Source organism: Aspergillus karnatakaensis (assembly GCF_047715665.1).
Source record: "Aspergillus karnatakaensis strain CBS 102800 unplaced genomic scaffold BJY04scaffold_3, whole genome shotgun sequence".
In the NCBI taxonomy this organism is placed as follows: Eukaryota; Fungi; Ascomycota; class Eurotiomycetes; order Eurotiales; family Aspergillaceae; genus Aspergillus; species Aspergillus karnatakaensis.
Window position 1 is genome coordinate 183688 of NW_027395715.1, and position 23244 is coordinate 206931.

Sequence of the window (23244 nt, forward strand, 5' to 3'; positions counted from 1 at the left end):
AAAAGAGCTGTATATAACGCACTTTAAGGACGCTGTGTTGAGGGCTTTGGATCAATACAATCATTAGGCCTGGAGCCGGAGCCGACCTGCTGTATTATGAACTATGTAGGGCTTGCTGTCTTAAAGCTGAGCGTATTACCCACCATATTGTATTGTCCATTTGTTCTGGGCTATCGTGAAGGTCACAATTGTCTAAGGGTATTATCATCATGACCTGCAGGAGTATCACGCCCCCAACAGCGCACAAACCCTCGCCCGATCCGCCCAAAACTCCTCATAAAAGCCCGTCCAAATCACCCTATCCGCACACCGGGGCCGGTCCTCCCTTTCCTTATCCTCCTCGCCATCCCCACACCCCGGCATGACCGCCTCCCACTCCTGTTTGGAATGCGGCAACCACGGCTTCGGCAACGGCCAATCACTAAAATGCACCAGATACGCCCTCGACGCCTCCGCCATCGCATTCCACTCCGCATCCCGATCCTCACTCAGATACAGCCTGTGATCTTTATTCCGGAATTCACCAGTGAGCAGCGCATACCGCCGATGCGGGAGGATCATCGCGCTGTCAGCAAAGAGGTGGTTAAGGATCTCCATGTCGAAATCACCCGAAACCTCCGCTTCGGCCATGATTCGCGCAAAGTTTCCCTCATTCGGCTCGAGGAGCATGATGTGCGAGCCGAGGATTTGGTCTTTGATGCTTGCTTGTTTGCTGTCTTCTTTGGTGAGCCAGTAGGCGCGCGGGACGGCGACGGGGGCCAGTGGGGAGAGGAAGTAGTGGTCCATGTTGTTGAGGACTTGCGAGTCGGAGTCGAAGATGAGCACGCGCGTGTAGTTTGTTAGGGCGAAGGCATGGAATTTGGTGAGGCTTTGGTGCCAGGTTGGGTCGCCTTGGGTTGTTGAGAGGATGTCGACGGGGTGGAGGTTGACGTTTGGGTACTTTTTGCGGATTTTGAGGAGGGCGGTTTTCTCGCGTGTTGTGCCGGGCTGGATATTGTTGGTTAGTGCTGTTTGCCATCTCTCTCTTAAGAGTTGGAGACGGAAGGGGGTCTAGGGCGAGGAGTGAGGTATACGGAGAATATGATCTATGAGAACAAGAAAGGGTAGGAAGGGGAACACACCTCATTCCATTCCTTTGGATGAATGAGCACTCGATCAAAATGTGATCCGAAGCGGTCGAGACGGGCGAAGTTGATAATCTATGCTTGTTAGCCAGGGTGATTTCTTTAAGCCATGGCTAGATTCCATACTGAGTTGCACAAGTACTCGAAGTCCGTCGCATATTGCACATACGCAAAGCGAGGCACCTCCTGCTCTGTAGTCCAATGAGGATTCAACCCGCCGAATGCCTCTGTCGATTTTGAACCATGGTTGCCTCCAGATCGCCAGAGATGATGGAGAGCGAACAGCAGCACGCACGCCGCTATCGCGGACGTTGCGATCACTGCTCGTTTTGCGGAGAGCAGCATCGGACTGCACGTTCAATAAGATTATTCAGGCCGAAAGGCAAGAGAGTCAATAGCTATTATTTCTTCTGACGTTGTCTCACATCTTGAACTGCGCCACTGGCCAAGAGTCGAGAGAATCCCCACCTTACTCTAAAACCAGCAATAGGGCCGACTCTAGGTGGGTCAACAAGGATCTGGCATAAAGCCTTTATACTTGCTCGTAGCCTCTTCCACTGCATCACTGAAAATTCACTTGTTAAGGGGTTTCACTTGGCCCTTGGCGGGCATACGCCAACACCGCACCCACTGCCAGTATCACACCACACCAATGCTGCCACCAGTCAATCCTGTAAACCTATTTCCCAACCAAGGTAAACTGACCTGTAGATTGACATTACCCTGCACTACCATCGGCACCGTCAACGCAGCCAAGAACCCAACAACCTGCGCATGGTTCTTGACTACCGTCCCACTCAACGCCACACACCAAGCAACCAGGAACCCACCCGTCACCTGCAGAAAAATAAACACCCAAACGTGAAAGTGGGTGTATGCGCGGAGAAAGCCCATCGAACCCGCTGGAACCCGTAGTGAGTGCCAAAAATAGACCACGGTCGCGGAGAGCAAGCTGTATGCGGCGAGCTGCGCGTTGCGCGCCATGAATGCTTTTCGCGTCTGCAGCATCTTTTCGATTTGGATGCTTGCGAGCGAGACGAAGAGGCCGGAGAGGAGCATGGCGGTTATGCCGAGGATCTGGGTTTGTGAGTTTGGTGTCGCGACCGAGGCGGAAGCCGAATACGCGGTGGTGGGTGCTGTCTGCGCGAGGATGACCCCAGTGGAGATCATAGCGAAACAGGCCCAGTGTCGGAGTGTGAATTTCTGGTTGAGGAGGAAGATTCCGAGGACAGGGGTGATGAGGACTTTGGCTTGGGAGAGCATGAGGTATGGGAGGAGGTCGAGGTTTAATGCTCCGACGCTTTGAAGGTAGGTTGCTAGGGTATACAAGGCTGCTGGGATTGCGGCACTTAGATGGTTGGTCTTGAGGATCGTCCAGAATGAATCTGGAGAGTTCGGCTTTATTGAAGGGAGATCTGGATCTGATGTCAAGGTGTTGGTTCGTGCCACCAGAAGCGTAGAAATGGCGAGCTTGATCGCCTCTGAGAACATGATGGTTGCCAGAGGGTCGGGCCTTTCGTAGCCCTTTTCCGTGAAGGATTGGACTCGGTGTTGAAGCTTGGTATTTGATCAGTGTAAGTGAATAGAGGTGCTGAGAGCGATGAATGTACCAGTATGGAGGTAGAGTTGTGTAGGATCAACTAGGGCTGCAGTCAGTCTGTTGTCTGACTATCTGGGCACTAACGTTGAGAGGGCCTTACCAGGGATAATGCAACTGCGCCAGTTCTCTTCTTGTTCTTGAACCTGAAAAATCGGTCAGAAAGTCCAAGGGTATATGCAGAGGTTGCTCACATTGCTACAACAAGACTAGAGTTGAAGGATTATTTCTTGTCGTGCTTCATAAGCAAGGCCCGTCGAGGACTTAGAGTGCGTTCCAATGAGATAGCTCTTGCTCAGAAAGGAGGTACTGTAAAGCAAGAACAGCTTCAGCTGGAGGTCTGATCTGCCATTTGGAATCGGCACAAAGCGCAAGCGGACAAAGCAAGGGGGGAGCCCCCACACTTCGGTCCCGACCATCCATTTCGTTGGGTATCATTTCAGCGTTTGCGGTCGGCTCATCTATAAACAAGATACACTTTAAGACCTCCCACCTGTGGATATATCTGTAGCTGCACCTACCAGATACTTTAATCACCCGGCAAACGGTTGTGTGTTTGATGGTTTGGAAGTAGATTGGTAGCTGCGTGGGGTCAGGTTGGGTTGTTTGGGCTTGGTGCTCCAGGGGAGGGGTGGGAGGAGCAAGGCCGGGGTACTCACGTAGTAGGTGAAGATGAACATTGCGGCAGAGAGACAGACCCCGTACCAGACTGCGCCCCAGATGTCTAGGTTCTTCAGTAACCGCAACGGTATGGTTGCTCTGTCACCCTGGTGTACCTGGATGGCAACGAAGATCATGAACGTTGCTCCGGATACGGTGAAAAGAGCAATGATTCGGCCGTCGGCCCATGGCCATTGGACTCCGCCCCATTGGAGCGCAAAGATCAGACATATGATGGATGGAATCAGGAACATCAATCCCGGGAGGTCGAATTGCTTGACTTTGTCTGGCCAGCTGAAATCAGGCATTGGTGGTATGTTCATTGGGAGGAACACGAGAAGAAAGAGAACTGCTAGGCCGCCAAATGGGAGGTTGATATAAAAGCACCAGCGCCATGACAAGTGGTCTGTCAAAGCTCCTCCCATGCTAATTCCTTTATTAGCTGGCCCTCGACGATCGTGGGTGGTTCAGGGTCACGCACATTGGTCCAGCAACGCTCGCAACAGCATGCATACTCGATACCAGCCCCATATGTGCTGGACGTACGCGCAGCGGGACGGCTTTTGCGATTATAATGAGACATCCCGAGAAGAGTCCTGTGGCTCCCAGGCCAGCGATAGTTCGTCCTACAATAAGCATGTCCGAGGTTGTTACGACGCCGCAGAGTAGGGATCCGACTTCGAAGACGAGCAAGCTGGAAAGGAAGACAGGCTTGGACGGGTGAAACTGGTATAGCTTTCCGAATACCAACTGTACGGCGCATGTGGCAAAGGTATAGGAGCTACCGTACCACGCGATGTCGTCGGGGGCGTTGAAGTACGTGGTGATTTTGGGTATTGTGGTTGCGAGGATTGCTGCGTCCTAGGTAGTCACGGAGTAATCAGTCAAAATCTTGCGCCAGATACTATGCCCACCAACCAGTGAGACGCAGAATAGCGTTGAGCACAATGCCAGTGTGACGGGGATGAGTGTCCATAGAGAGGTTGAAGAGGAGACACTGTCTTCTTCTTGATCTGTGGTGGTATTAGGGCCAGATAAGGCACCTTCATGGACAGCCATGATTGTGCATACGGAAACGTGTAACCAGGAAGATGGTGATGTCTGTCCTCCAGCTTGTCTTATAGATTTCTTCCTCTATACAAGTGGGTCCGTCCAAGGATCGTGCTAGACCCCTTTTGGGTGTATACGAGATGCATATGGATCCACCCTCTCTCGTCCACTACTATATCAATCGCCAACCTCATGGAATCTTCCTTTTAGATCCCTCAAGTATTCCTCCTGTAGTCCACTGTCCTGCTGCCTCCTACTCTTCCCTTATTCACAATGAGCACATTCAAAGTCTACGCCAGATGGCGCCCTCTCCCTCCCAACGAAGACGAAACCCAACGCCACGAGATCACACACGAATACAACACCTGCAGCAACAACAACGAACCCAAAACACGCATCTCCATCACTTCCCCATCCTCAATCGCCAAAGGATCCTGGAAAAGCAACTTCTCATTCGACACAATCTTCCACCCCACCGATACCAACCACACCGTCTCGACACACCTCCTCCCCCCAATCCTCCCCACCATTCTCGCCGGCAAAACCGCCAACTTCTTCGCCTACGGCCACTCCGGCAGCGGCAAGACACACACCATGATTGGCTACGACTTCACACACGACACCCAATTTGGTCTCTGCCTTGCCGCCGCCCGCTCCTTATCCACCGCTCTAGAAGAACTCAACACCCGAGATGCAACAGTGCAATTCGGCCTAGGCCTCCGAATCTTCGAACTCCGCAAGAACATCGCCTTTGACCTGCTGAACCAGCGAAACGAGTGTTTCGTGCGCGAGGGCGGGGAAAAGAAAGTCTATATCCGCGGTGAGACGGAGATGCTAGAGGGCGGGAAAGTGCGCGTGCGTCCGATTGCCACCGTACCATGTTGGGGCTTTGAGGAGTTCCTGCGTGAGTTGATAGGTGGATTGGCGCTGCGCGAGACAGGTAGCTCGACGATTCATGATCTGAGTTCGCGCACGCACGCGGTGATCGAGATTGAGATTGTTACGCGGGAGCTCCTTGCTGCAAGGAATGAGATTGTCGAGTGCCAGTCTGCGCTTGTTCCTATTGGGAAACATGCAACGGATGTATATATCGAGGAACAGATGCGGGCGATCATCCGGACTGAGGACGGGGGGTATGTCCCGAATCCAGAGTACCAGGTGGACCAGGACCGGATTGATGCTGCGGAGGCGAAAAAGGTCGAGTTTGAGGCCCGGGTGCAAGCGGCTGTTGTGAAGGAATCTGCGGTTCTTGATGCGACGGCCGCTAGACACCCTTGTATTGGCGGCAAGTTGGTCTTTGTGGATCTGGCTGGTGCCGAGTACTTTTCTTCTGGTGGTGCTAGCGCTGTGGCTGAACGAACGCTATCAACGCAGGAGAGGCAGCAAGGGAGACAGATAAACACGGATCTTCTTGCGCTAAAGGAAGTTATTCGGGCCCGGGCGCTTGGGAAGTCGCGTATCCCCTATCGTTCTTCTCCGTTGACGATGGTGCTGCGGGAGCATTTCGAGGCGGAGGGCGATACGCAGTCGGCAATGATACTCACCGTCTCGCCTGAGGCGAGCCAGTTTGCGTCCACGGTAAATACACTGAAATATGGGGATCTTCTTGCCTTGCCGGGGGCGAACAGGAGGTGATGTGGTATAGAGGTCTGAAGGGTAGGATTGCAATCAGCGTTGGCTCTCCTAATAGAGATTTTGTGCGTTGTGAAAGAATATACATGGCTAGTATGGGTGCCCAGACCAAGAGTAATCAGCGGTAGTTGATCTCGATAGTTAATTCTAGCGGGAGTGCTTAACAGGTGGAGCTGTCAGGCTGGATCATCCCGTTGGACCTGGTTCGCGCTGCAGTTCGCAGTCTTGTGGTCAGCGTTCGAGTCACTTTCTGGAGTTTCATGCCTGATGTAGCGCAAAGGCGGAGCTCGTGATGGTTAAAGCTTGATGTTGTAGCATCTGAGACAGTGCGAATTGACACGCTGCAGAAGATCAACACAAGAATGCAGCTGTCTATTATTCCACAAGTTCTTTTATTGTAGTTATGGTACGTAATGTATGGTCTCGTTGTGAGATCGTGACCTCGTTCCAGCCGAACATTGTTAGGTCAGAGACCAGATATAACAGGAATAAACTCGTCTGAAATCAGCAATAAATCTGCTTTTATGAGAACAACTTTCCAAGAACACGTTTCGTAGGTATAGATATTTGCTGCCTTCATATAAAGATTTTCCATATAGCGCGGATACACATGTGCGAGTCGGGTCACAGAATATGGTCAGAGAGTCCGCTTGTTTTCTTTTCCACCAGGTTTAGGGTCTGGTTGTCGATCTAGTAGACCTTCTTCTTCTCGTCGAGGCTGAGTTGACCAGGTCCCATGTTCACCAGAAGGAGCAGACCTCCGCTGGTCACCATTAGTTCGGATCTCAACCGTGTTGTACTACGGGATGACTTACACAATGGACAGAATCTGGAAGAAGTCGTACTTGGCAAAGTCCTTGTGAGGGTGGTGGGGGTGCAACTGATGCGATGTTAGCACTATGCCTGTAGAACCAAAAGGAAAGGTCGCGCATACAGTCCAGAAGTTGTTGACAAGGATGTTGAAAACACTCAACAGCAGCACGAGCAGGATGGCGCTGAACTTGGCCTTGAACCCAACAATGACCATGACACAGGCGACGAAGCCAAACAGGCTGACAACAACTCTCCACAAGCTCCACTGGCCGGAGAAGACGAAACCAATGAACAGGAAGATGAGCAAGACACGTCCAGCGAACTGGATGTACATCTTGCGATCCTTCTCATCCAGCTGAGGCAGACCGGCAGGCACAAACTTCTTGCGAACCCAGGAGTCGGAGAGAACCATGAGCAGACCGCCGACGACACTCAGATTGCGGAGGAAGAAGTTAAGGTCGAAAATGAGTCCGTAACCAACACCCTGGAGAACAACAACACTGAGGAGACCAGCGACGGCGATCTCCGCGTGCTTGCGGCCAATCACCAGGAGGGAGCATATCGTCATAGTTATAACATTAAGGATGAGAAAGCCGTGCGTGAGGCCCCAGGGGACTGTGAAGGGAGCAGGTCAGCGAAGCTCAACAGGTCCTATTGCTGACATGTGGCGTTGGAGAGCCGAGGACCAGTCTCCGCATGGAGTAACGAGGGGTAGGATTAAAGCTCACTTTTCCGGTAATCGCGCAGGTAAAGGAGCTGGTCGCTCCATTGTGTGAGGATTCGCAAGCTGTCCTCTAGGAAAGTGACGACAATTAGAAATCGGCCCACGGCTGGCAAATACCTAGCAAACAAAGACACGCAGTCAGCATAGCTCGAGTATTGCCCCATGGAGCTGATCACAGCCTTCAATCCAAAATAGATGCGCCAAAAAAAAAATGTCTCAAATCAGGGTGATCCACTTACGGCTTGATAGGATCCGAAATAGTGTCTAGCCAGTCCTCAATCTTGCTTGTGTGTTCACGGATGGTATCCAAGGGGCTAGGGTCGTTTGTCGCAGCAGCGCTGCCGGGACCTCCAAACGGATTTTGATGGCCAAGGTTATAGCCTGCAGTGCCACGGATTTGCGCCATTGTAGCGGTAACTTGGTGACACGCGGTGTTCAAGATCAACAGAGGATGGTCTCGAAGGGAGGGGAGGCGAGTCGAGGTCGGAGGGCCCAAACAAAGGGTCCAGACACGCAATTGGGGAGTTGGATGGCAAGAGTAACAGTCTCCCAGGCGGGGGCAAGGAGGAGGAGCGAAGCGAAGAGGGATGGGAGAAGAAAGGAAAGACGAATGGGAGGTGATTGAGGATTGAATAAAGAAGAAGTTGAATAGTTGTCTGTTCAACTCCGCCTCCGAGGCCCGTGACTTTCACAGTTCAGGCCACGATACCCGGAATGCCGCGCTAGTCCTGTTTGGGCCATGGCTGCCAACCTTGGGTGCCCCAGTGACGCCATTTGTCGATCTTCAATTCTTCACCACTCGCCTTATAAACTACCGAGCTTATGTCTCATAATTTGGTTAAAAATACCAGCCATCTCGGTAGAGATCCGGCATTGTTGTTCCGCTGTTTGTTGTTGTCTCACATTTCTAAATTAGGATTCACGGGGAACAGCGTCAAACGTCTACCTAGACACAGCCGCAGGGCTGAACCGCGCAAGTTTAGATTTTAGAGTATTTTTACAAATTCGGCTGCTCACGCAGAGCGCTATAATATTCAAGTACACTATCAACAACTAACAATCCATTAACCACCCAACGACCTGAGGTCCAACGGCACACTACTGCCTCTTCCAGCCCTATAACGTTTCACACCCCCCACAAACGGTCGAGGCTTCGGTAATAACCCCTCATTCTGGAACTTGAATCGAGAGTCGTCCACACGCGCAGTCGGGTGTGAACCTGGGCTTGAAGCGCCTGACCCCGGTGACGGCCCGCCGTTGGACAGAGTGTAAGCGCTAGGAGCTAGACTAGACCGGTCTGGTAAATGGCTAGTAGGAGGTTCATACGAGTACGGCCGTGGTGAGGGTTCGCTTGGGGGAGCGGACGGGGGAAGGGATGGCGGCGCACTTGGAGGGGCTGATGGCGGTGGTGGAGGAGGCGCTAACGGTGCTGAAGCCGCGGGTGGAGGAGGCGGGGGCGTTGAAGGGGTCTGGTTGATATGTCCGAGCGCATCTCGAGCAGCCTGTACTGCTAGAGATGGTGGAGCCGCAGGTGGCGGCGGCGCTGGCGGCGGCGCTGGAGCAGATGGTGGAGGAGGTGGTGTAGACCTTGTAGGCGCTGGTGGAGGAGGTGGTGGTGGAGGCGCGGCAGCTGCAGGCGGGGGAGGGGGAGGGGGCGGGGGTGCAGCTGGACTAGCGGAAACAGGTGGTGGTGGGGGTGGAGCAGGAGAAGATGGCTTCCTTACTGACACCGGAGGTTTGGAGCCTGGTATTGGAGGCGCGGATTTCATAGATAGATTCGAGATGGTTGAAGACGGCCGCGAGCTCGGTCGAGGAGGGGGTTTCCTTAGGTTCGCAACCGCCGAATTTAGGGGAGGTGCAGGCGGTGCTTCTGTAGATGGCGGCGGTGGAGGGCGGAATCCAGGTATCTTAGGAGCTGATGCAACAGGCGGTTTAGGCGCGCGTGCGGTTTCTGAATCCGACATGTATGAGGAATCGCGGTTGGCCCCAGTATCAATGCCTCCTCGGCTCTTCAGCTTGGGCATTCCACCTGCAAAGAGCCCGCCAAGTTGAGGAGCGGCCGGCGCAGCTGCTGCCGTATCACTTGCAGGCCCTGTATCACTGTTACTTCGCAATCGATTGCCTCCGGGCACCGGCGGAGCAAGACCACCAGGAGGTTTTGCCATTCCAGGAACGGGAGGCGCTGCCCCTAACGGAGGACCGGCCGATTTGACTCCTCCGCCCGCTAATTGTGGTGCTGATCTATCATTGGTAACGGCCTTCTTCAATTGTTTGCCCTTGGAGATATCTGAGAGTAATGCGCCCTACTTAGGCATCAGCGGCTTGGTCGACGAGGACTAGACGGTCTATGAGCTTACCCTGCCTTGTCCGCCGGGTGGTCTCGCTGGCAGACCTCCTGCTGGAGGCGGGGGTGGAGGAGGGCCGCCCCCGCCAGGAGGAGGCGGGGGAGGAGGTGGTGGTGGTGGTGGAGGCATCAGTTGGAGCGGATGTAGATGGGTAGAGATGGGTGCTGTGGTGTTGAGGCTAGGACGTTACTGAACAACGGATACCACGGAGTCGAGCATGTGGAATAGTGATTTGAATTCACCAAACTCGAGAGATGTCCAGTACGGTGCTGTACTGCTTTGTGACAGAGGAAGACAGAGAAGACACGAGTGTTAAAGGAGAGGATAAGGAGATGACGATGAGGAGGGTAAAGTGGCGGTGCTCACTGTAGGCGGCAGTAATCTTCCGCCTCAGGCTTGTCACCTTCAGGGTCACTCTTGCGCCCAAGTCTTCTCCACTTACTCGAATCGCAGTCTACATCGCCGCAATGAGGAGCATGACACTGAGAGGTCAGAGGGCCTCGAATCCCGAAGCACTGATATGCCAGCTATGCCAATCGACCGCGTCGCCAGCCGTCCGATACCGACCTCAAACCACCCGGTCTTTTGCGTCCACAACTCCAGTCACTCGCGGACCTCGAGTCAAACAATGCTTGTCGAATAAGACGCTGAAATCGCTCTCGACAACACCACTATCCCCTAGACGATATGCCTCAACCGCCTCTGAAGCACCAGTCCTCGACCCCAGCACCACATTGCGCGAAATCGAACGCACCTCCGCAAATCTTCGAAAGTCGCAAACCGTCCCCTCGAACCAGGCCGTGATCCAAACCCTCCAAAAAGCCCTCGCCGTCGCCGAATCCATCGCCCAGCCGAAGCGCACTGCCGATCGAGACGAAGACGCCATCTCCTCCCTTCTCTCACTCGAAGAGAAAAAGAACCTAAAGCAGACTTCCAAACCAACCAAGCATGCGAACCTCCAAGCACCCTCCGTGGAAACCCTCTCCCGCCTCATCCACACCCTCCTAACAGACGAGAAGATCTTCATCTCCCCCGAAGTCCTCGAACTCTACGTGAAGATCCACACCCTCCTCAAACGCCCCGACCACTTCCCGCAGATCTTCCACCTCTACGCCAACAAGCCCATCCCCGAGGAAAACAGCTCACCGGTGAAATACCTCAAGCCGGCGCCGAAGAGCATCAACAGCGCCATCCCAGTCGAGTTGGCAGACATGGCCTTGAACACCGCAATCGAACAACGAAACCTCGGCCTCGTCCTCTCCATAATCGACAATACCTTCTGCACACCGGCCTTCCACCGCGCCAAATTCTTTAAGAAAGCCGCTGCGCCCCTCGGCGCCCTCTCCCTCACTCCGGCTGGCTGCTACATCGCGGCCTCCTGGGCCGCTAGCTTCCAGAATACCATGGAGCCTGCTACGGCGACTGCCATCGCTTTCGCGGCTACACTGGCCTACGTCGGCGGGACGTCCTCCGTTGGTATTTTGGCGATTGTGACGGCAAACGACCACATGGACCGTGTTGTTTGGGCTCCTGGTGTGCCGCTGCGGCATCGCTGGTTGAGGGAGGAGGAGCGCGCGGCGCTGGATCGGGTGGCCGTTGCTTGGGGCTTTAAGGATGTTTATATGCGGGGTGAGGAGGAGGGTGAGGAGTGGGAGAGCTTGAGGGAGTTTATCGGTATGCGGGGGATGATCTTGGATAAGACGGATTTGATGCAGGGGATGGAGTAGTTTGTAGCAGTGTATGAGTTTGTAGATTTTAGCATGTCCGTGGCAGCCTCGGACATAAACTGTATCATATAACCATATACCATTATCACCGGACTTTGTTACTTTTACGTTGCTACGAGGATATAAAATAGGAACAAAGCGAGATATCACATTCCAGCTAGCAAAAGCCTAAATACTCAACACCTCACTCATCCTATATAGTTTCATTTATCCCGCGAACGATCTTATCTCCAGTCAAGAAGAAAGAAAGCATCTAGTAGACGCGCTTGGGGGGAGACATGGAGGCCTTAATGACAAGGGAGCCAACGTTTTGCCAGCCCTTCTTGAGAAGAGAGACAAGGTAGTTGATGGCCAACATGATGTTGGCGACGAGCTCCTCCTGGGCCATGCCGACGTTGCCGACGGCAACACCGAGGCAGAGAACCTTCTTCAGCTGGAACTTGATGGTGGACTTGACGTCGGTGACCTTGGCGGCCATGTCCTCGTTGTGGGAGACGGGGGTGGGGAATTTACCAGCTACACGAATTGTCAGCATTTTATGTTTCCTTTCTTTCCGCAGATACTTCAGGGAAATAAATAGAGAAAACTCACCCTTGGAGAGACCGGGACCCAACAGACGGGGGATCTGCTTGATGAGGGTGTCGGAAGCAAGGAAAGCATCGTACTTGCGGGCAAGCTTCTTGATGAGCTTCTTGTTCTTGTTGAGCTTCTTGAGGTCGTCGGCGGACATGGCGTCGATGCCGTGGTGCTTGGCACGGTCGAGATCGTGCTGGTCACCGAGAACGCAGATGCTCATGTTGGGGCGGGGCACGGAGGGGAGCTTGATGGTGCCGGAGAAACGCTTGTCACGCTGGGGGTCGTAGTTCTTGAGGCCGATCTGGAGCTCGACGGTCTCGAGGAAGTTACGCTTCTTCTCGTTGGTCGAGTACTCGAGCAGCTGCTCGACATTCTGGCGCACTCCGGCTGGAGAGGGTGTTAGTGGCGGTTCGGAACGGTACAGAGCATGGAGTATGCTGGGAAATGCAACGTACCGACTGTGATCTTAGACATGGTGCTGACAGTCTTCCAAAAGAACCTTTCTCAAAGTTTTTTTGGTGTGGCTCTGCGCTGAATGTTGATGGAAAAGAAAAAGGTCTGTCGGGGGCGGCGAGTGAGATGGTGCCGATGAATTGCCGTCTCCGCTTGTGGGTGCAATGGCCGCTAGCCACTTACGGTCTAGCGGTGCCCTAAGCGATTCTGACTCAGCCGTTTCTACTGCCTTGGAGCCTCAGGAATGAAGTGATCGAAAATGAGGGATACCTCTCGAATTGATTCACATGTATGAGGCTTATCGGTCTTTAATCAAAAGCTAGTCTTTATATTTGTTTCGTAACGTTGGTTCGTGCCAAGATGAGATTAATCCCCTGTATCTAAGCCCTCCATGGGTATATCGCCGGACACATTAAAAAAGCAAATTATTCGTAAAGTCCATATCTAGGCTCTCCCAATCCCAGATCTGACTCAACTCGCCCATATCAAACTGAGGCAGATCTGACAATGAGGTATACCCATTCATCGGATCTGGAGCCAGCAGATCTAGAGACGTCGGGAAAGAGAACTCATTGCCAAGCATTTCTGATGGCAGAGAGACATATTCAGGATACGCAAGGTGCTCTGAGGGCCGTAAACTTGGAGGCGCTCCAACCGAGCTTTGAGGTATTGCCAAGTTCGCGGATGCTGCTTCTCTAGACTGCAAGGGAAGACAAACGACAAGCTTCTTCAGTGCCCTGTAGCATATCAAGCCAGTTTTCGCACGCCCTGATAGCCTACTAAGTCCAGTAAGGGTTTGTGATATTGCTTCGAGTATTTGCTCGCGCTGTGGAATGGTTTTATTCGTGTCATGTACTATAGCGGAGCACAGCAAAGCCGCGGTGTCGAACATAAGGAAAGGCGCAAAATGGAACTTTGCGTTCACTGGTAAAATGTGCTTCAGCAGGTCGTCGGAAGCACGCAGTAACCTCAGCGCATTCTCGACGGCAGTGACCTGGAGACCCTTCTCTATGCTAGAACTCCCTGGATCGAAGTGTTTGGTCAGACATTGCTTCAGCGGCATTAGCATCATCATATAACCTATTGTGGTGAGTTGGAAGCGTTGCAATTTGACGAAAGAGTGAGTATCATCCCATCTTGTATCCGGTTTTGATATGGAATAGACCGGTGGAAAGGACTCGAACCACTTTTCGGTCTCTTGTTGGATGGTCAGTGCTTGGGTTGGAGATGTAACACCGCCCATGACTTCCGGAATTTTGGACAGGGCTAAGCCTAGTTGACATTGCAGAACCATATGCGTGATTGGAGAGGGAGCATCAGGCTCAGCACCAACCTCCAAGCGCAGGTCAGGGAATTCAAAGTCGCAACAACTGCTGTTTATAATAAATGGACGGGACAGTAACAGAGACATTTGCCTAGACGAGTCAACGAGCGTCGGAATGAGGTGTAAAGAACGTACCAGTCCCAGGTATACAGTATGCACCAGAGTCGCCTCCTCATCTCTCTGTCAAAATCAGAGAATCTTGCACTCGACGAGCTTCTATGCATGCCTACAGTCTAGTCAGCAATTGGAAGGCCGAATGAAATGGGCGCATGATATACCTAGTTCCTGCGCTTCGTGTATTGCTGCGCCTAGAGCATGCCACGCGTCCACAAATAGCGCCTCCGTCTTGAACCACTGCGCTGTGAGGAACAGCTGTTGCAGTTGCGTCAAGCCTCCTTTACCCGGCGCAATGGTGCTGCTTAACTGCTTTGCCGCCTTGTGGTAAAGCATAGAGAGATGCTCTGCACTCTCTCCCAGTTCCGACTCAAGTTTCTGCCGCGTCTCTTCATCTGTATAAGGCACAGCGCACGCACAGACGCGAAGTAGAAGACAAGTAAACTCGGGAGAGGGTGGTACTCCGGTTGCCTTGCCAGACCACCAGGTCTCAAAGTCATTCATGAATGCCGGCGGATAAAGGGCATTGTATTGATGATTAATGTTGTCGAGAAAGTGCTGGACAAGTATATCTGTCTTTGTGTGAGCGAGGCCCAGTAGACGGTCGTCACCATGGAGTGGAACATTCTTACCTGTGTACGGCTTCGGAGGAATCACACGTAAAGCATGCTCCATCTCACTTGGTATATTAAGTGACGAATTGAAGGGAACAGCAGTGGACTTAAAATGAGTTAAGTACATGCGATTCCAGCGGCTTATGGGTATGACTGGACATACATCGCTTTTGGCACCATCATCTAGCCCATTTTGGGGGTGCGCAAGATACCCCAGCAGCCGACGGTCATCACCTTCCGTGGTGACGGTATCAAGACCATGGTCACTCTCTGGTGTGGGATATGTATTAGACTTTTGAGCGCTCTTTGACTCCCTAGAGACATATCAGTTTGATGAAATCGTGTTAGAAAGAAACTATGCAGACCTTGCCTCGCTAACCGCAGCATTGGCTGCCCTCACAGCCTTCTTCGGTGCATATTTGCATAAATGGGCTATTTTTCTCGCCTGGCAGTGATTGCAAGGCCATTCTCGACTGCACTATTCAACGAAAAGCAGTGTTAGCCAAGACTTTCTAGCCAATACTACGAGGTTGTTTACTCGCCTTTTGCTTTCGTCGTTGGCACTCAGTACAGGCTGTTGCCGAACGAACGGGAGGCTTCTTGGGCCCACTTGGGGCAGCCATGATACCTATTTTAAAATCATTTAGATGCTAGAAAAGATCTCCGTGAATCCTGCTGAAAGATTGTCAGCTCATTGATGGCATCCCCGCGACCCTGCGTCACCACGCCGCTTTAACGCCACAGCACGTGACTAGCTTCAGTGGACCATGTATAGCTCTCTTTTACAACAACAACCTGGGAAAACATATCAACACTATGGAAAATGTCTGTACCTTCATTAGGAAGCCACGATTGAGATTCGCTAGATGAGCCATCGTTCCTTGGGCCGTGGGCGTGTCCTGAAGCCACATTTTGACATCCGACATCCTACGCTCTTTGGTAGGATGAGGACATCTCGAAAGCGCGATGACTCGGTGGACATGATTTTGTCTTCGAATCGCGAGGAACGCCACACTCAAAATATGTCGAAAGGAAAGGCTCGTGTGATGGAGTGAACAAGCATTAGGCTGGCGGCAATAAATGCCCCTAGGAGGCTGAAGATGGTCAGCGCCTAAGCGCTCAACTGACCTGGGTCATTTCAAGCGACACCTGATCGCGTGCATTCAGCATCATCCCTTCCACATCGTGCAACTGTAAAGAACCTCGAATTATTTTTGCATTATCTGATGATTGAAATTGCCTCTCTGCTGAAATCGAAGGGGTCAATTCACTTGCATTAAGACTCAGACTCGACGGAGGCTGACCAGCAACACCATGTCGAAGGCGCCCCCTGTGCGAAGCTTGATGACCGCTCACGAATACTACGGCAGCTTCCCAGACAATCCAAATATTCTTGCGAGATTCAACAACATTGATGAAGGGTTACATTTCCGAAATTACTTGTCGCTGTTACGCAACGTTCAGACTCGAAACTTTGTCTTAGATTTCGGCAACGAGGATGCCTGGTGTGCTGTAAATTTGGAGCAGCCGGATATAACTGCCTTGCTAACCCATAATGTCTGTGTCATGCGGTAAATGATTTTTGAATAAGTGCTAACAATCTCTCAGAGGCCGAGATGTTTTGGCACACGGTGGATGTGAGTTACACAACTCTAGTGCCCCACCAGTGCTGACATCGGTATCTAGAAACATTTGGGCTCCGGAAGAACAAAAGGATCTAATCAGAGTACGTGATCCGAGCTTCTTCATGTGCCAGGGCTTACAGAAATAGGCCATCACCAACTACTATGGCGTCTCCGAGCGACTGCAGGGGATGATGTGTACGAACCCAGTAGCCCGCCCATCTAAGCCCGCTACTCCGGCTCTAGCTCCGAGAAAGAGCTTTCAGTCAAGGAGCAGCTCTAAGCCTGTCCGAGTTGAAGTTGACGAAGACCTCGAAGATGGACATGCCATGAAGGAGATGCCAAGTTCAAAAGAGGTCCATGCCGCAGCCTCATTCAGGGGCCTCACATTTGGACATGTCGTGGATCAAATATGGCACTTTTGTTCGGCCGATTATGGCCCGAGGTGTATGTGTCGCTTTCCGTTTAACGAGCCTGGGCACTAATGGAGCAGCAGACACCTGTATAGGATATAACTCTCTCTATGTTGTTCCCAATCTTGACATGACCAATGCAAAAGGACTACCAGACGGCCGGCGGCTATGGACATGGCTAATACTATTTGATGACGGTATGTAACTCCCACCTTTAAAGGTTATCGCTGACCTTCCAGGAACTGTACTCTCTGTTCAAGAGAATCCGTATCCCGGCTTCACAGCGTCATCCGAGGCTGAATCGAAAGCCGTCACTGCGGTCAGCCGAAGGAACGTACAGCTAATCTTCGCCGGAGTATCCAAACAGCACTCCGCATCTTCCGAGAGCGACTCTCTAGTCACAATTCGAGTCCGACCGTTCAACGATTCGGGCCCAGAAAATGCCAGTATCAAGCAAGAAGACGGCCCGAGCCTCCTGTTCTTCTACATTTTCGATGACTGGGTTTCGAGCTACGCGCTAGTTGCGAGGCGAGAGCACAAATACGGCGTTGCTCTTGATCGTCTGGTAGGAGCCTGCCCTCGTCTTTCCTTTCGAATACTAACATCCGTACAGAGACTCAACATGTTGAATAAACCAGTCGTCGACCTAATCGACGAACTCCACTGGCTCGGCAGACAACTCGCGGTCCTCAAGCGCTTATATCAGAGCTACGAGCTTATCATGACACGCATCCTCCAGAGGCAGCGCTTGCTCCGTGACGAAGCCCGCTCAACACACTCTAGACTCCCATTCGGCCATACCTTTTCGGAAAATGATGTTCACGACCGCCGGCAAATGACCATGCACAGCAGTCTGAGTGTCTCTACGACACCGGAAACGAACGTTGGTGTATCTTTAAGACCACCAGCCGTGGCTCGATTCGAGAGGTTACTCGATCGTATCAAGCTGTACTGTCTTTCCGAGATTGACACCTGCCTGGCAGAGAAAGAGTCGCTAACATTCCTGGTATGCCGCTTCCCCGTCTCCTCCTTGCCAATATTATGAATGCTAATGGTGAAACAGAACTTCAACCTAATCGCCCTCAAAGACTCTCAGGCCGTCGAAAAACTCACGCGCATAACGATCCTTCTAGCGAAGGTTACTATTCTGTTCCTCCCAGTCAGTCTAATGACTGGTTACTTCTCAACCGAGCTTGCGGGTGTCAAGGGCATATACACGCAAGCTCAGTATTGGGTTGCTTTCGCGGTGATCATCGTTTTGTCTGTTATGGTGCTCATGCTGTTTGGCTATGTTAGTGATACTGTGGAGGGCAAGACTGTATATCGGTCAATGTTTAGGACATTTTTCCGGAAGGGTAAGAATAAATTGTATGATCGGAGAGGGGATGGGGATCTGAATCCTTTGTCTTGAGCTCGTGTATTAGCAAGGCTTAGGGTCAGGATAAAATAGCGGTTGATGTGCTAGGGTATGCTGTTGAGTCGCCAGATATAGTGGTTTTATTAGATTCAAGGCAATCATGACTGTGGGTCATTTCACATCGTATGCCCCAATAAAGATGTTACTTGAAATGATCTTTGGAGAGGGAAGCGATATATATTTCGGAGCACATCACTCACGGGTCACATGACTGGATGATTTTCATGACCCTGCAACTTAGAGCCAAATACTATATATCTCAAACCTAGTGATAGTACAGAGTACTCGAAAGCCTTCTATAGATGTACCACTTAGCGTACTTGCACTGTAACCGACCTCATACTCATTACTCCTTCGAGCTGCGTGGACCGGTTGACGCAATCGGCAGCGATTATGTGAGAGCACGAGACAGAGCATCAGCCTGAGCCAGACCTCCAGGTTGAGGCTGATCCACCGACTGGGGATCAAAGGATAGAATGGGAGCCTATCAGAAGACAAAGAGCGAGTTAAATCTGGGCCCTTTCTGGAGCAGCGAGTCCCAGAATTGAGGGATCAATGGGCGCAACTCGTGGTCGGAACCAGTGAGTGGACGAGCGCTGCCATGACGGGAAACACCGTGTCCTCTTCAGGTAGGCAGAGACATTGGGTGCTATATAGGACTGCAGCGAGAGGGGGGAGGGGGATGGATATAGTAGTTTTACACCAAAAAATACGTACGAAATACTTTCTGACTCTTTGCTACAACAATATACTTACTTCACATCAGGTGCTTGCTGCAATCAGTAGAGGAAGGCTGGTTAGTGACGGAAGCTACGCCGGCGGCTGAATTTCTCGACCTGGCATTCAACTCCTGGCCACCCAAAAATTCCACCTCTCGACAAAACAGCGTCCTACTATTGACCTGTCCGACCGTTTCATCCTCAGCGTCTGTCTCCCGACATCACCTATCTTGTTGGTAAGTCCATCCCTGTCACTTTGCTCGAGTCTTTCTCTCGCTTGTCGTCCATCGCCACCGCGTTCAGGGTGGAAGGCTATCAGTTCACCCCTGACTCCCGCTTCCCACACGGTGGTCTCCCGGCGTGACCACCTAACGCCCCTCCGTCCGCCTTTTCCATTCCCCCATCCTCTCCATCTGCGCCGACCCTGCCTTGACCTCTTCTTCATCTCCCGATATTCAGCCGCATTCGTCTTGCAATCCACTGCCTTCGCTTTCTTCACCCTTAACCTTGATCTAACTCCGCCCTCTCTCTAGACCTTGAGGACCTGCCTTCGCCACCGCCAACATGGGTATCGCCATTTCGAGGTTGTTTGACCGTCTGTGGGGGAAGAAGGAGATGCGAATTCTCATGGTCGGTCTCGACGCTGCCGGAAAGACCACCATCCTTTACAAGCTGAAGCTCGGTGAAATCGTCACCACCATCCCCACAATCGGTCAGTTGTCTCCCACCTCCCACCCTCTCCTTGCATGTCATCCGGCCGTCGGCCTGCTGGCGGTCAATTGTGTCTGTGCGCGCCCAGAGAACGTGCGACGCTAACCTTTATTTCCTGCTGCAGGATTCAACGTCGAGACTGTCGAGTACAAGAACATTCAATTCACCGTGTGGGATGTCGGTGGTCAGGACAAGATCCGTCCTCTGTGGAGGCACTACTTCCAAAACACCCAGGGTATCATCTTCGTCGTCGACAGCAACGATCGTGACCGTATCGTCGAGGCCCGGGAAGAACTGCAGCGCATGCTGAATGAAGATGAGCTCCGTGATGCTCTTCTCCTTGTCTTTGCCAACAAGCAAGATCTGCCTGTATGCCGCCTGTATCCTGGACGAACATATTGAATATGAATACTAACAAGTATAGAACGCCATGAGCCCTGCCGAGATCACCCAGCAGCTCGGTCTCCAAAGCCTCACCCGCCGCCCCTGGGTATGTCATCCCTCGACCATTTATCTACAACCACTAACGATGTCTAGTACATTCAATCCACCTGCGCCACCACCGGTGACGGTCTATACGAGGGTCTCGAATGGCTCGCCGAGACACTGCGGAAGACTGGCCGCGATTAGACGCCCGGAGACGCCAGTCGTGATGTGTGGATAGATACCTGAACTTTTGACAATGGACAAATGAACTGGGAGTTGGGGTGATGATGGATAGGGGGAACTGGGGGCCGACAGAGAACACCTTCAATCGGAATAGGGTAGGAACACTAGGAACATGGAAGGGACTGTGCCGTGCTGCTGCTATTCGAAATTCGTCGTGGTGGTGCTTGTATGTTTCCTAACGGCTCTTTATTTTCTCGTATGCTATTAGCTTTCCTTTTTCTCTCTCTCTACTCTACATCTTCATCTCCACCCTCTTCTTAATTTGGCGTCGGCCTTGCGTTACCTTACGATTACATTTATCGACGAGACAAAATCGGTGATGCTGCTCTCATTCTCATTCTTGACCTATGGTCTCTCGTTGGTGTGAATACATTTGGCACTGGCTTTCCATGATTAGGCAGGCAATTGGACCGAGGTAGAGCGTTGCATGACATCGCATGGCGTCTTCATTAACGAGGCACGTGTCTCCTCCATATGATGCCTTATCCCCGAGAGCAGAGTTAGACAGATTGCATTAGACATATCATCTTCATTATTTCCCAAATCAATCATAGAAAGCGTAAGAACGGCCCAAGTACCAGAAAACAGACAGAAAGAATCACGCTCAATTTACCTTGTCATCACAAACAACCCAATAATAAACCAAATCAGACTAAATAGAAGGAGATAGTCGTGCCCGTTCAAATTACCTTCTTATCTACGTAGCAATCGTCACCCATATGTACCTGGTCACCGTGACCTTTACCTTCATCAGCACATGGATGGCGCTAATCAACTCCAACCACCACAGCTTTTCAGTAGATAGATGGATGATGATTCCTACCGCAGCTCCTTTCCGCTAACCCACCCCCCCGCGGCCCTGACAATTTCCGCCACAACCCTCAGCTCGTCTTCGTTTCTCGGCGCGTAGATCATCACGAACCCCGTCGGCACGATCTTCGTCACCCACCACCAACTATCCCGTGCTAGCGGGTGTCTCTGGCCCCAGCCACGCTCAAGGACAAGTTTCACGTCGGCCGGGTGCAGGGTCAGGTGCAGGGAGCCGTCGGAGGGGTGCGAGTGGCAGACCTCGCCGTTGCAGGTGATGCGGTGATTGTGCGATGTGTTTGCTGGTTTGGGTGTCTTGGACGAAGAGGAAGGAGCTGGGATGGAGGGTTGGCGGTAGAAGATGCCCGTGCTGTGTTTCTCGAAGCAGGAGGTTGCGGTGTAGAGGGATTTCGGGTGGGAGGTCGCCAGGCGGTGGATTTCCGTGGCTAGGGCGTCGTACATGGCTGGTGTGGCTTTCTGGGTGAGCTGGCGCTGCGGTGCGATTCCGGCGACTGTGGGACGGGGGCCCGGGCGGGTGGGGAGGGTCGCGGTGTTTAGGAGGCCGGTTTTGGGGTGGAGGGTTGCGGGGATTGAGGGGGGTGCGAAGGGGTCGCGGAGGGTGACGAGGCGGAGGATGCAGATGCGGAGGTAGCCTGCGGGTGTGGAGGGGGTGCCGCCGGGGCCGAGGGCGAGGAAGGCATGGTAGTCTTTGCGGATGGTGTGGATGAGATAGAAGGATAGGGGGATGAGGATGAGGAGGGCGAGCTGCACGCGGAAGACGGAGAAGAGAGCGAGGGAGGAGAAGTCGCCGTGGTCTGGGGACGTGAGGAGGATGTTGCTGCTTGCCTGGTATAGTTAGATGGAGCCCCAGTGGAGAGTTTGAGGTGTGACGGACCATCCTTGGAAATGAGCTTGGTATCTGAGTCTGTTAGTTCTTGTGATGACTATGTGAAGCTTGTCTGACGCTCAAAAACATTGGTCGTGATGTTCGTTAGAGGTCTTTATAGATCCGGATCCAGCTGTCTCGCAGAGCGTGGTTCGACTTGAGGCAAACTGCCAGGCGAATTACCTTAAGACTGTTACATCACACCGCAAGTCGGCAGTGCAGGCCAGTTAGAAACATGGCATTAGTATCCATCTGGAGGGAAAGTGGACGTGGAAACGAGGATCTCTGGAGTGTGGTCATCGGATAGGCTCGGGAGGCGTCAGTATGATGTATGTGGATATGGTTAGCATTCCTTTTATGACTCTCAGAAACCACATTCTCAGCATCGTTCTCACGATGTTGAAGACAAAGTGAGACCTCTTTGCTCCGGAGGTACTGCGGACAGACAACAAAAGTCGAGTGTGGTTGATGGCTGACGTAGGAGGATTGTGGGGGATTCGATACCAGGTGCGGAGTTGGAAGCCCGCGCACAACGATTGGCGAGCGGGGAGGACTTTTGTCCGCAGGCACCGGGATGGGCTCCTAGGGGCGCATGAAGCTACTGAAATAAGGCCTGATAGTCGTGGCTTCGCGCTGTGCTCAGGCACGGGTTCAGTGAATCAAGGCCAGTGAGAATGCAGGGGATCGGTTGTGAGAGTATGCCAAAGTTTGAATTGCTTTTGTCATGGACCTCGTGAGCATTTGCCAAGTGCAGACATTTGTGGCCGGTTCCTATAGGCTCTTTGCACACGATAAGGGAGCGCAGGATTTGAAGGAAACAGGTCAAGCAGCCCAATATCAAGTCCAACAGTGATGCTCGTTAGGTAGTTAGCCTCAGGCATGAGTCGAGATACAAGTCACGGGAGCAGCCAGACCAAAACGGGACTAGCGTGAAGCTGATACGCCAGTACTCTTTGGGACGTCACGAGAAATTCCCTCATTCTCAAACTCATTGGGTTTGTTTCCCTCCCTCTCATCTCGCTTGAACTCAGAGACTCTAGCTTTTCGCAGCAGCAGCTGTGTTTATCCATATCCGATACTACCATGATTGAGGGTTGTCACCGTGTAAGACTAAGACCTTGACCATGATCAATCGGCCTGGCCAAGACGGCTTGGCCCGCTTTAGTGCGCAAGCGCTGGACATCCCTCTGGCAACGCCGATCGACAAACAGTGGCTCCTCGGAGTATACTTGCGGTTGCCGGGGCCT

At 52.3% G+C, this 23244-nt stretch overlaps 13 protein-coding genes across 13 annotated transcripts; 5 read left to right on the top strand and 8 right to left on the bottom strand.

The window, feature by feature from the left end:
* Positions 1 to 18: 18 nt before the first annotated feature.
* On the bottom strand, positions 19 to 1718 carry BJY04DRAFT_177720 (nucleotide-diphospho-sugar transferase). The gene is made up of 3 exons (XM_073709633.1): positions 1251 to 1718; positions 1122 to 1199; positions 19 to 987 (listed from the first exon to the last, which is right to left on the bottom strand). Exons 1-3 carry the CDS (start codon positions 1467 to 1469, stop codon positions 226 to 228), a joined length of 1059 nt encoding a protein of 352 aa, XP_073576274.1. The 5' UTR covers positions 1470 to 1718; the 3' UTR covers positions 19 to 225.
* BJY04DRAFT_177721 (putative nucleotide-sugar transporter) lies at positions 1701 to 2846 on the bottom strand. Its single transcript, XM_073709634.1, has one exon. The coding sequence runs from the start codon at positions 2613 to 2615 to the stop codon at positions 1764 to 1766; it is 852 nt and encodes a 283-aa protein (XP_073576275.1). The 5' UTR covers positions 2616 to 2846; the 3' UTR covers positions 1701 to 1763.
* A 408-nt stretch (positions 2847 to 3254) lies between these two features.
* On the bottom strand, positions 3255 to 4440 carry BJY04DRAFT_213227 (major facilitator superfamily domain-containing protein; the record flags this gene model as incomplete). The annotated part of the gene is made up of 3 exons (XM_073714821.1): positions 3255 to 3807; positions 3863 to 4242; positions 4300 to 4440. 3 exons carry the CDS (start codon positions 4438 to 4440, stop codon positions 3255 to 3257), a joined length of 1074 nt encoding a protein of 357 aa, XP_073576276.1.
* A 264-nt stretch (positions 4441 to 4704) lies between these two features.
* Positions 4705 to 6066, top strand: BJY04DRAFT_213228 (kinesin family protein; the record flags this gene model as incomplete). Its single annotated transcript, XM_073714822.1, has 1 exon — positions 4705 to 6066. One exon carries the CDS (start codon positions 4705 to 4707, stop codon positions 6064 to 6066), a length of 1362 nt encoding a protein of 453 aa, XP_073576277.1.
* Positions 6067 to 6357: 291 nt separating this feature from the next.
* BJY04DRAFT_177723 (protein ERV29) lies at positions 6358 to 8239 on the bottom strand. The gene is made up of 5 exons (XM_073709635.1): positions 7840 to 8239; positions 7605 to 7717; positions 6998 to 7491; positions 6879 to 6943; positions 6358 to 6826 (listed from the first exon to the last, which is right to left on the bottom strand). Exons 1-5 carry the CDS (start codon positions 8004 to 8006, stop codon positions 6754 to 6756), a joined length of 912 nt encoding a protein of 303 aa, XP_073576278.1. The 5' UTR covers positions 8007 to 8239; the 3' UTR covers positions 6358 to 6753.
* Positions 8240 to 8468: 229 nt separating this feature from the next.
* BJY04DRAFT_73392 (putative proline-rich, actin-associated protein Vrp1) lies at positions 8469 to 10251 on the bottom strand. The gene is made up of 2 exons (XM_073720963.1): positions 9958 to 10251; positions 8469 to 9903 (listed from the first exon to the last, which is right to left on the bottom strand). The coding sequence occupies exons 1-2, from the start codon at positions 10072 to 10074 to the stop codon at positions 8665 to 8667; spliced, it is 1356 nt and encodes a 451-aa protein (XP_073576279.1). The 5' UTR covers positions 10075 to 10251; the 3' UTR covers positions 8469 to 8664.
* A 115-nt stretch (positions 10252 to 10366) lies between these two features.
* BJY04DRAFT_177727 (uncharacterized protein) lies at positions 10367 to 11807 on the top strand. The gene has a single exon (XM_073709636.1). It carries the CDS (start codon positions 10413 to 10415, stop codon positions 11670 to 11672), a length of 1260 nt encoding a protein of 419 aa, XP_073576280.1. The 5' UTR covers positions 10367 to 10412; the 3' UTR covers positions 11673 to 11807.
* A 118-nt stretch (positions 11808 to 11925) lies between these two features.
* Positions 11926 to 12722, bottom strand: BJY04DRAFT_204735 (60S ribosomal protein uL1; the record flags this gene model as incomplete). The annotated part of the gene is made up of 3 exons (XM_073713528.1): positions 11926 to 12188; positions 12264 to 12635; positions 12704 to 12722. 3 exons carry the CDS (start codon positions 12720 to 12722, stop codon positions 11926 to 11928), a joined length of 654 nt encoding a protein of 217 aa, XP_073576281.1.
* A 391-nt stretch (positions 12723 to 13113) lies between these two features.
* BJY04DRAFT_204736 (uncharacterized protein) lies at positions 13114 to 15376 on the bottom strand (the record flags this gene model as incomplete). The annotated part of the gene is made up of 7 exons (XM_073713529.1): positions 13114 to 14116; positions 14161 to 14251; positions 14304 to 14711; positions 14772 to 14859; positions 14917 to 15067; positions 15119 to 15221; positions 15292 to 15376. 7 exons carry the CDS (start codon positions 15374 to 15376, stop codon positions 13114 to 13116), a joined length of 1929 nt encoding a protein of 642 aa, XP_073576282.1.
* Positions 15377 to 15513: 137 nt separating this feature from the next.
* On the top strand, positions 15514 to 15871 carry BJY04DRAFT_73404 (uncharacterized protein). Its single transcript, XM_073720964.1, has one exon. It carries the CDS (start codon positions 15620 to 15622, stop codon positions 15806 to 15808), a length of 189 nt encoding a protein of 62 aa, XP_073576283.1. The 5' UTR covers positions 15514 to 15619; the 3' UTR covers positions 15809 to 15871.
* A 1-nt stretch (position 15872) lies between these two features.
* BJY04DRAFT_73413 (uncharacterized protein) lies at positions 15873 to 18321 on the top strand. Its single transcript, XM_073720966.1, has 8 exons — positions 15873 to 16310; positions 16362 to 16390; positions 16440 to 16479; positions 16525 to 16822; positions 16872 to 16985; positions 17028 to 17353; positions 17402 to 17794; positions 17852 to 18321. The coding sequence occupies exons 1-8, from the start codon at positions 16068 to 16070 to the stop codon at positions 18197 to 18199; spliced, it is 1791 nt and encodes a 596-aa protein (XP_073576284.1). The 5' UTR covers positions 15873 to 16067; the 3' UTR covers positions 18200 to 18321.
* A 559-nt stretch (positions 18322 to 18880) lies between these two features.
* On the top strand, positions 18881 to 20481 carry arfA (putative ADP-ribosylation factor). The gene is made up of 6 exons (XM_073720965.1): positions 18881 to 18918; positions 18972 to 19160; positions 19458 to 19636; positions 19760 to 20004; positions 20060 to 20125; positions 20173 to 20481. The coding sequence occupies exons 3-6, from the start codon at positions 19489 to 19491 to the stop codon at positions 20263 to 20265; spliced, it is 552 nt and encodes a 183-aa protein (XP_073576285.1). The 5' UTR covers positions 18881 to 18918; positions 18972 to 19160; positions 19458 to 19488; the 3' UTR covers positions 20266 to 20481.
* Positions 20482 to 20628: 147 nt separating this feature from the next.
* Positions 20629 to 22276, bottom strand: BJY04DRAFT_73606 (uncharacterized protein). The gene is made up of 3 exons (XM_073720968.1): positions 22076 to 22276; positions 22007 to 22030; positions 20629 to 21957 (listed from the first exon to the last, which is right to left on the bottom strand). Exons 1-3 carry the CDS (start codon positions 22085 to 22087, stop codon positions 21124 to 21126), a joined length of 870 nt encoding a protein of 289 aa, XP_073576286.1. The 5' UTR covers positions 22088 to 22276; the 3' UTR covers positions 20629 to 21123.
* Positions 22277 to 23244: the final 968 nt, after the last annotated feature.

What these genes read in the sequence shown, in the direction of transcription:
- BJY04DRAFT_177720 (XM_073709633.1), bottom strand. Translation starts at nt 1,469, where the DNA reads ATGCTGCTCTCCGCAAAACGAGCAGTGATCGCAACGTCCGCGATAGCG. An exon ending in TCGAGTACTTGTGCAACTCA is followed by an intron (nt 1,200 to 1,250) that starts GTATGGAATCTA and finishes TAACAAGCATAG; the next exon opens with ATTATCAACTTCGCCCGTCT. An exon ending in ATCCAAAGGAATGGAATGAG is followed by an intron (nt 988 to 1,121) that starts GTGTGTTCCCCT and finishes AACAATATCCAG; the next exon opens with CCCGGCACAACACGCGAGAA.
- BJY04DRAFT_177721 (XM_073709634.1), bottom strand. Translation starts at nt 2,615, where the DNA reads ATGTTCTCAGAGGCGATCAAGCTCGCCATTTCTACGCTTCTGGTGGCA.
- BJY04DRAFT_177723 (XM_073709635.1), bottom strand. Translation starts at nt 8,006, where the DNA reads ATGGCGCAAATCCGTGGCACTGCAGGCTATAACCTTGGCCATCAAAAT. An exon ending in TTGTCAACAACTTCTGGACT is followed by an intron (nt 6,944 to 6,997) that starts GTATGCGCGACC and finishes ACATCGCATCAG; the next exon opens with TTGCACCCCCACCACCCTCA. An exon ending in TTCCAGATTCTGTCCATTGT is followed by an intron (nt 6,827 to 6,878) that starts GTAAGTCATCCC and finishes AATGGTGACCAG; the next exon opens with CGGAGGTCTGCTCCTTCTGG.
- BJY04DRAFT_73392 (XM_073720963.1), bottom strand. Translation starts at nt 10,074, where the DNA reads ATGCCTCCACCACCACCACCACCTCCTCCCCCGCCTCCTCCTGGCGGG. An exon ending in CACCCGGCGGACAAGGCAGG is followed by an intron (nt 9,904 to 9,957) that starts GTAAGCTCATAG and finishes ATGCCTAAGTAG; the next exon opens with GGCGCATTACTCTCAGATAT.
- BJY04DRAFT_177727 (XM_073709636.1), top strand. Translation starts at nt 10,413, where the DNA reads ATGAGGAGCATGACACTGAGAGGTCAGAGGGCCTCGAATCCCGAAGCA.
- BJY04DRAFT_73404 (XM_073720964.1), top strand. Translation starts at nt 15,620, where the DNA reads ATGAGCCATCGTTCCTTGGGCCGTGGGCGTGTCCTGAAGCCACATTTT.
- BJY04DRAFT_73413 (XM_073720966.1), top strand. Translation starts at nt 16,068, where the DNA reads ATGTCGAAGGCGCCCCCTGTGCGAAGCTTGATGACCGCTCACGAATAC. An exon ending in AACAAAAGGATCTAATCAGA is followed by an intron (nt 16,480 to 16,524) that starts GTACGTGATCCG and finishes TTACAGAAATAG; the next exon opens with GCCATCACCAACTACTATGG. An exon ending in GGCCGATTATGGCCCGAGGT is followed by an intron (nt 16,823 to 16,871) that starts GTATGTGTCGCT and finishes ATGGAGCAGCAG; the next exon opens with ACACCTGTATAGGATATAAC.
- arfA (XM_073720965.1), top strand. Translation starts at nt 19,489, where the DNA reads ATGGGTATCGCCATTTCGAGGTTGTTTGACCGTCTGTGGGGGAAGAAG. An exon ending in CACCACCATCCCCACAATCG is followed by an intron (nt 19,637 to 19,759) that starts GTCAGTTGTCTC and finishes TTCCTGCTGCAG; the next exon opens with GATTCAACGTCGAGACTGTC. An exon ending in CCAACAAGCAAGATCTGCCT is followed by an intron (nt 20,005 to 20,059) that starts GTATGCCGCCTG and finishes TAACAAGTATAG; the next exon opens with AACGCCATGAGCCCTGCCGA.
- BJY04DRAFT_73606 (XM_073720968.1), bottom strand. An exon ending in CAAGCTCATTTCCAAGGATG is followed by an intron (nt 21,958 to 22,006) that starts GTCCGTCACACC and finishes TAACTATACCAG; the next exon opens with GCAAGCAGCAACATCCTCCT.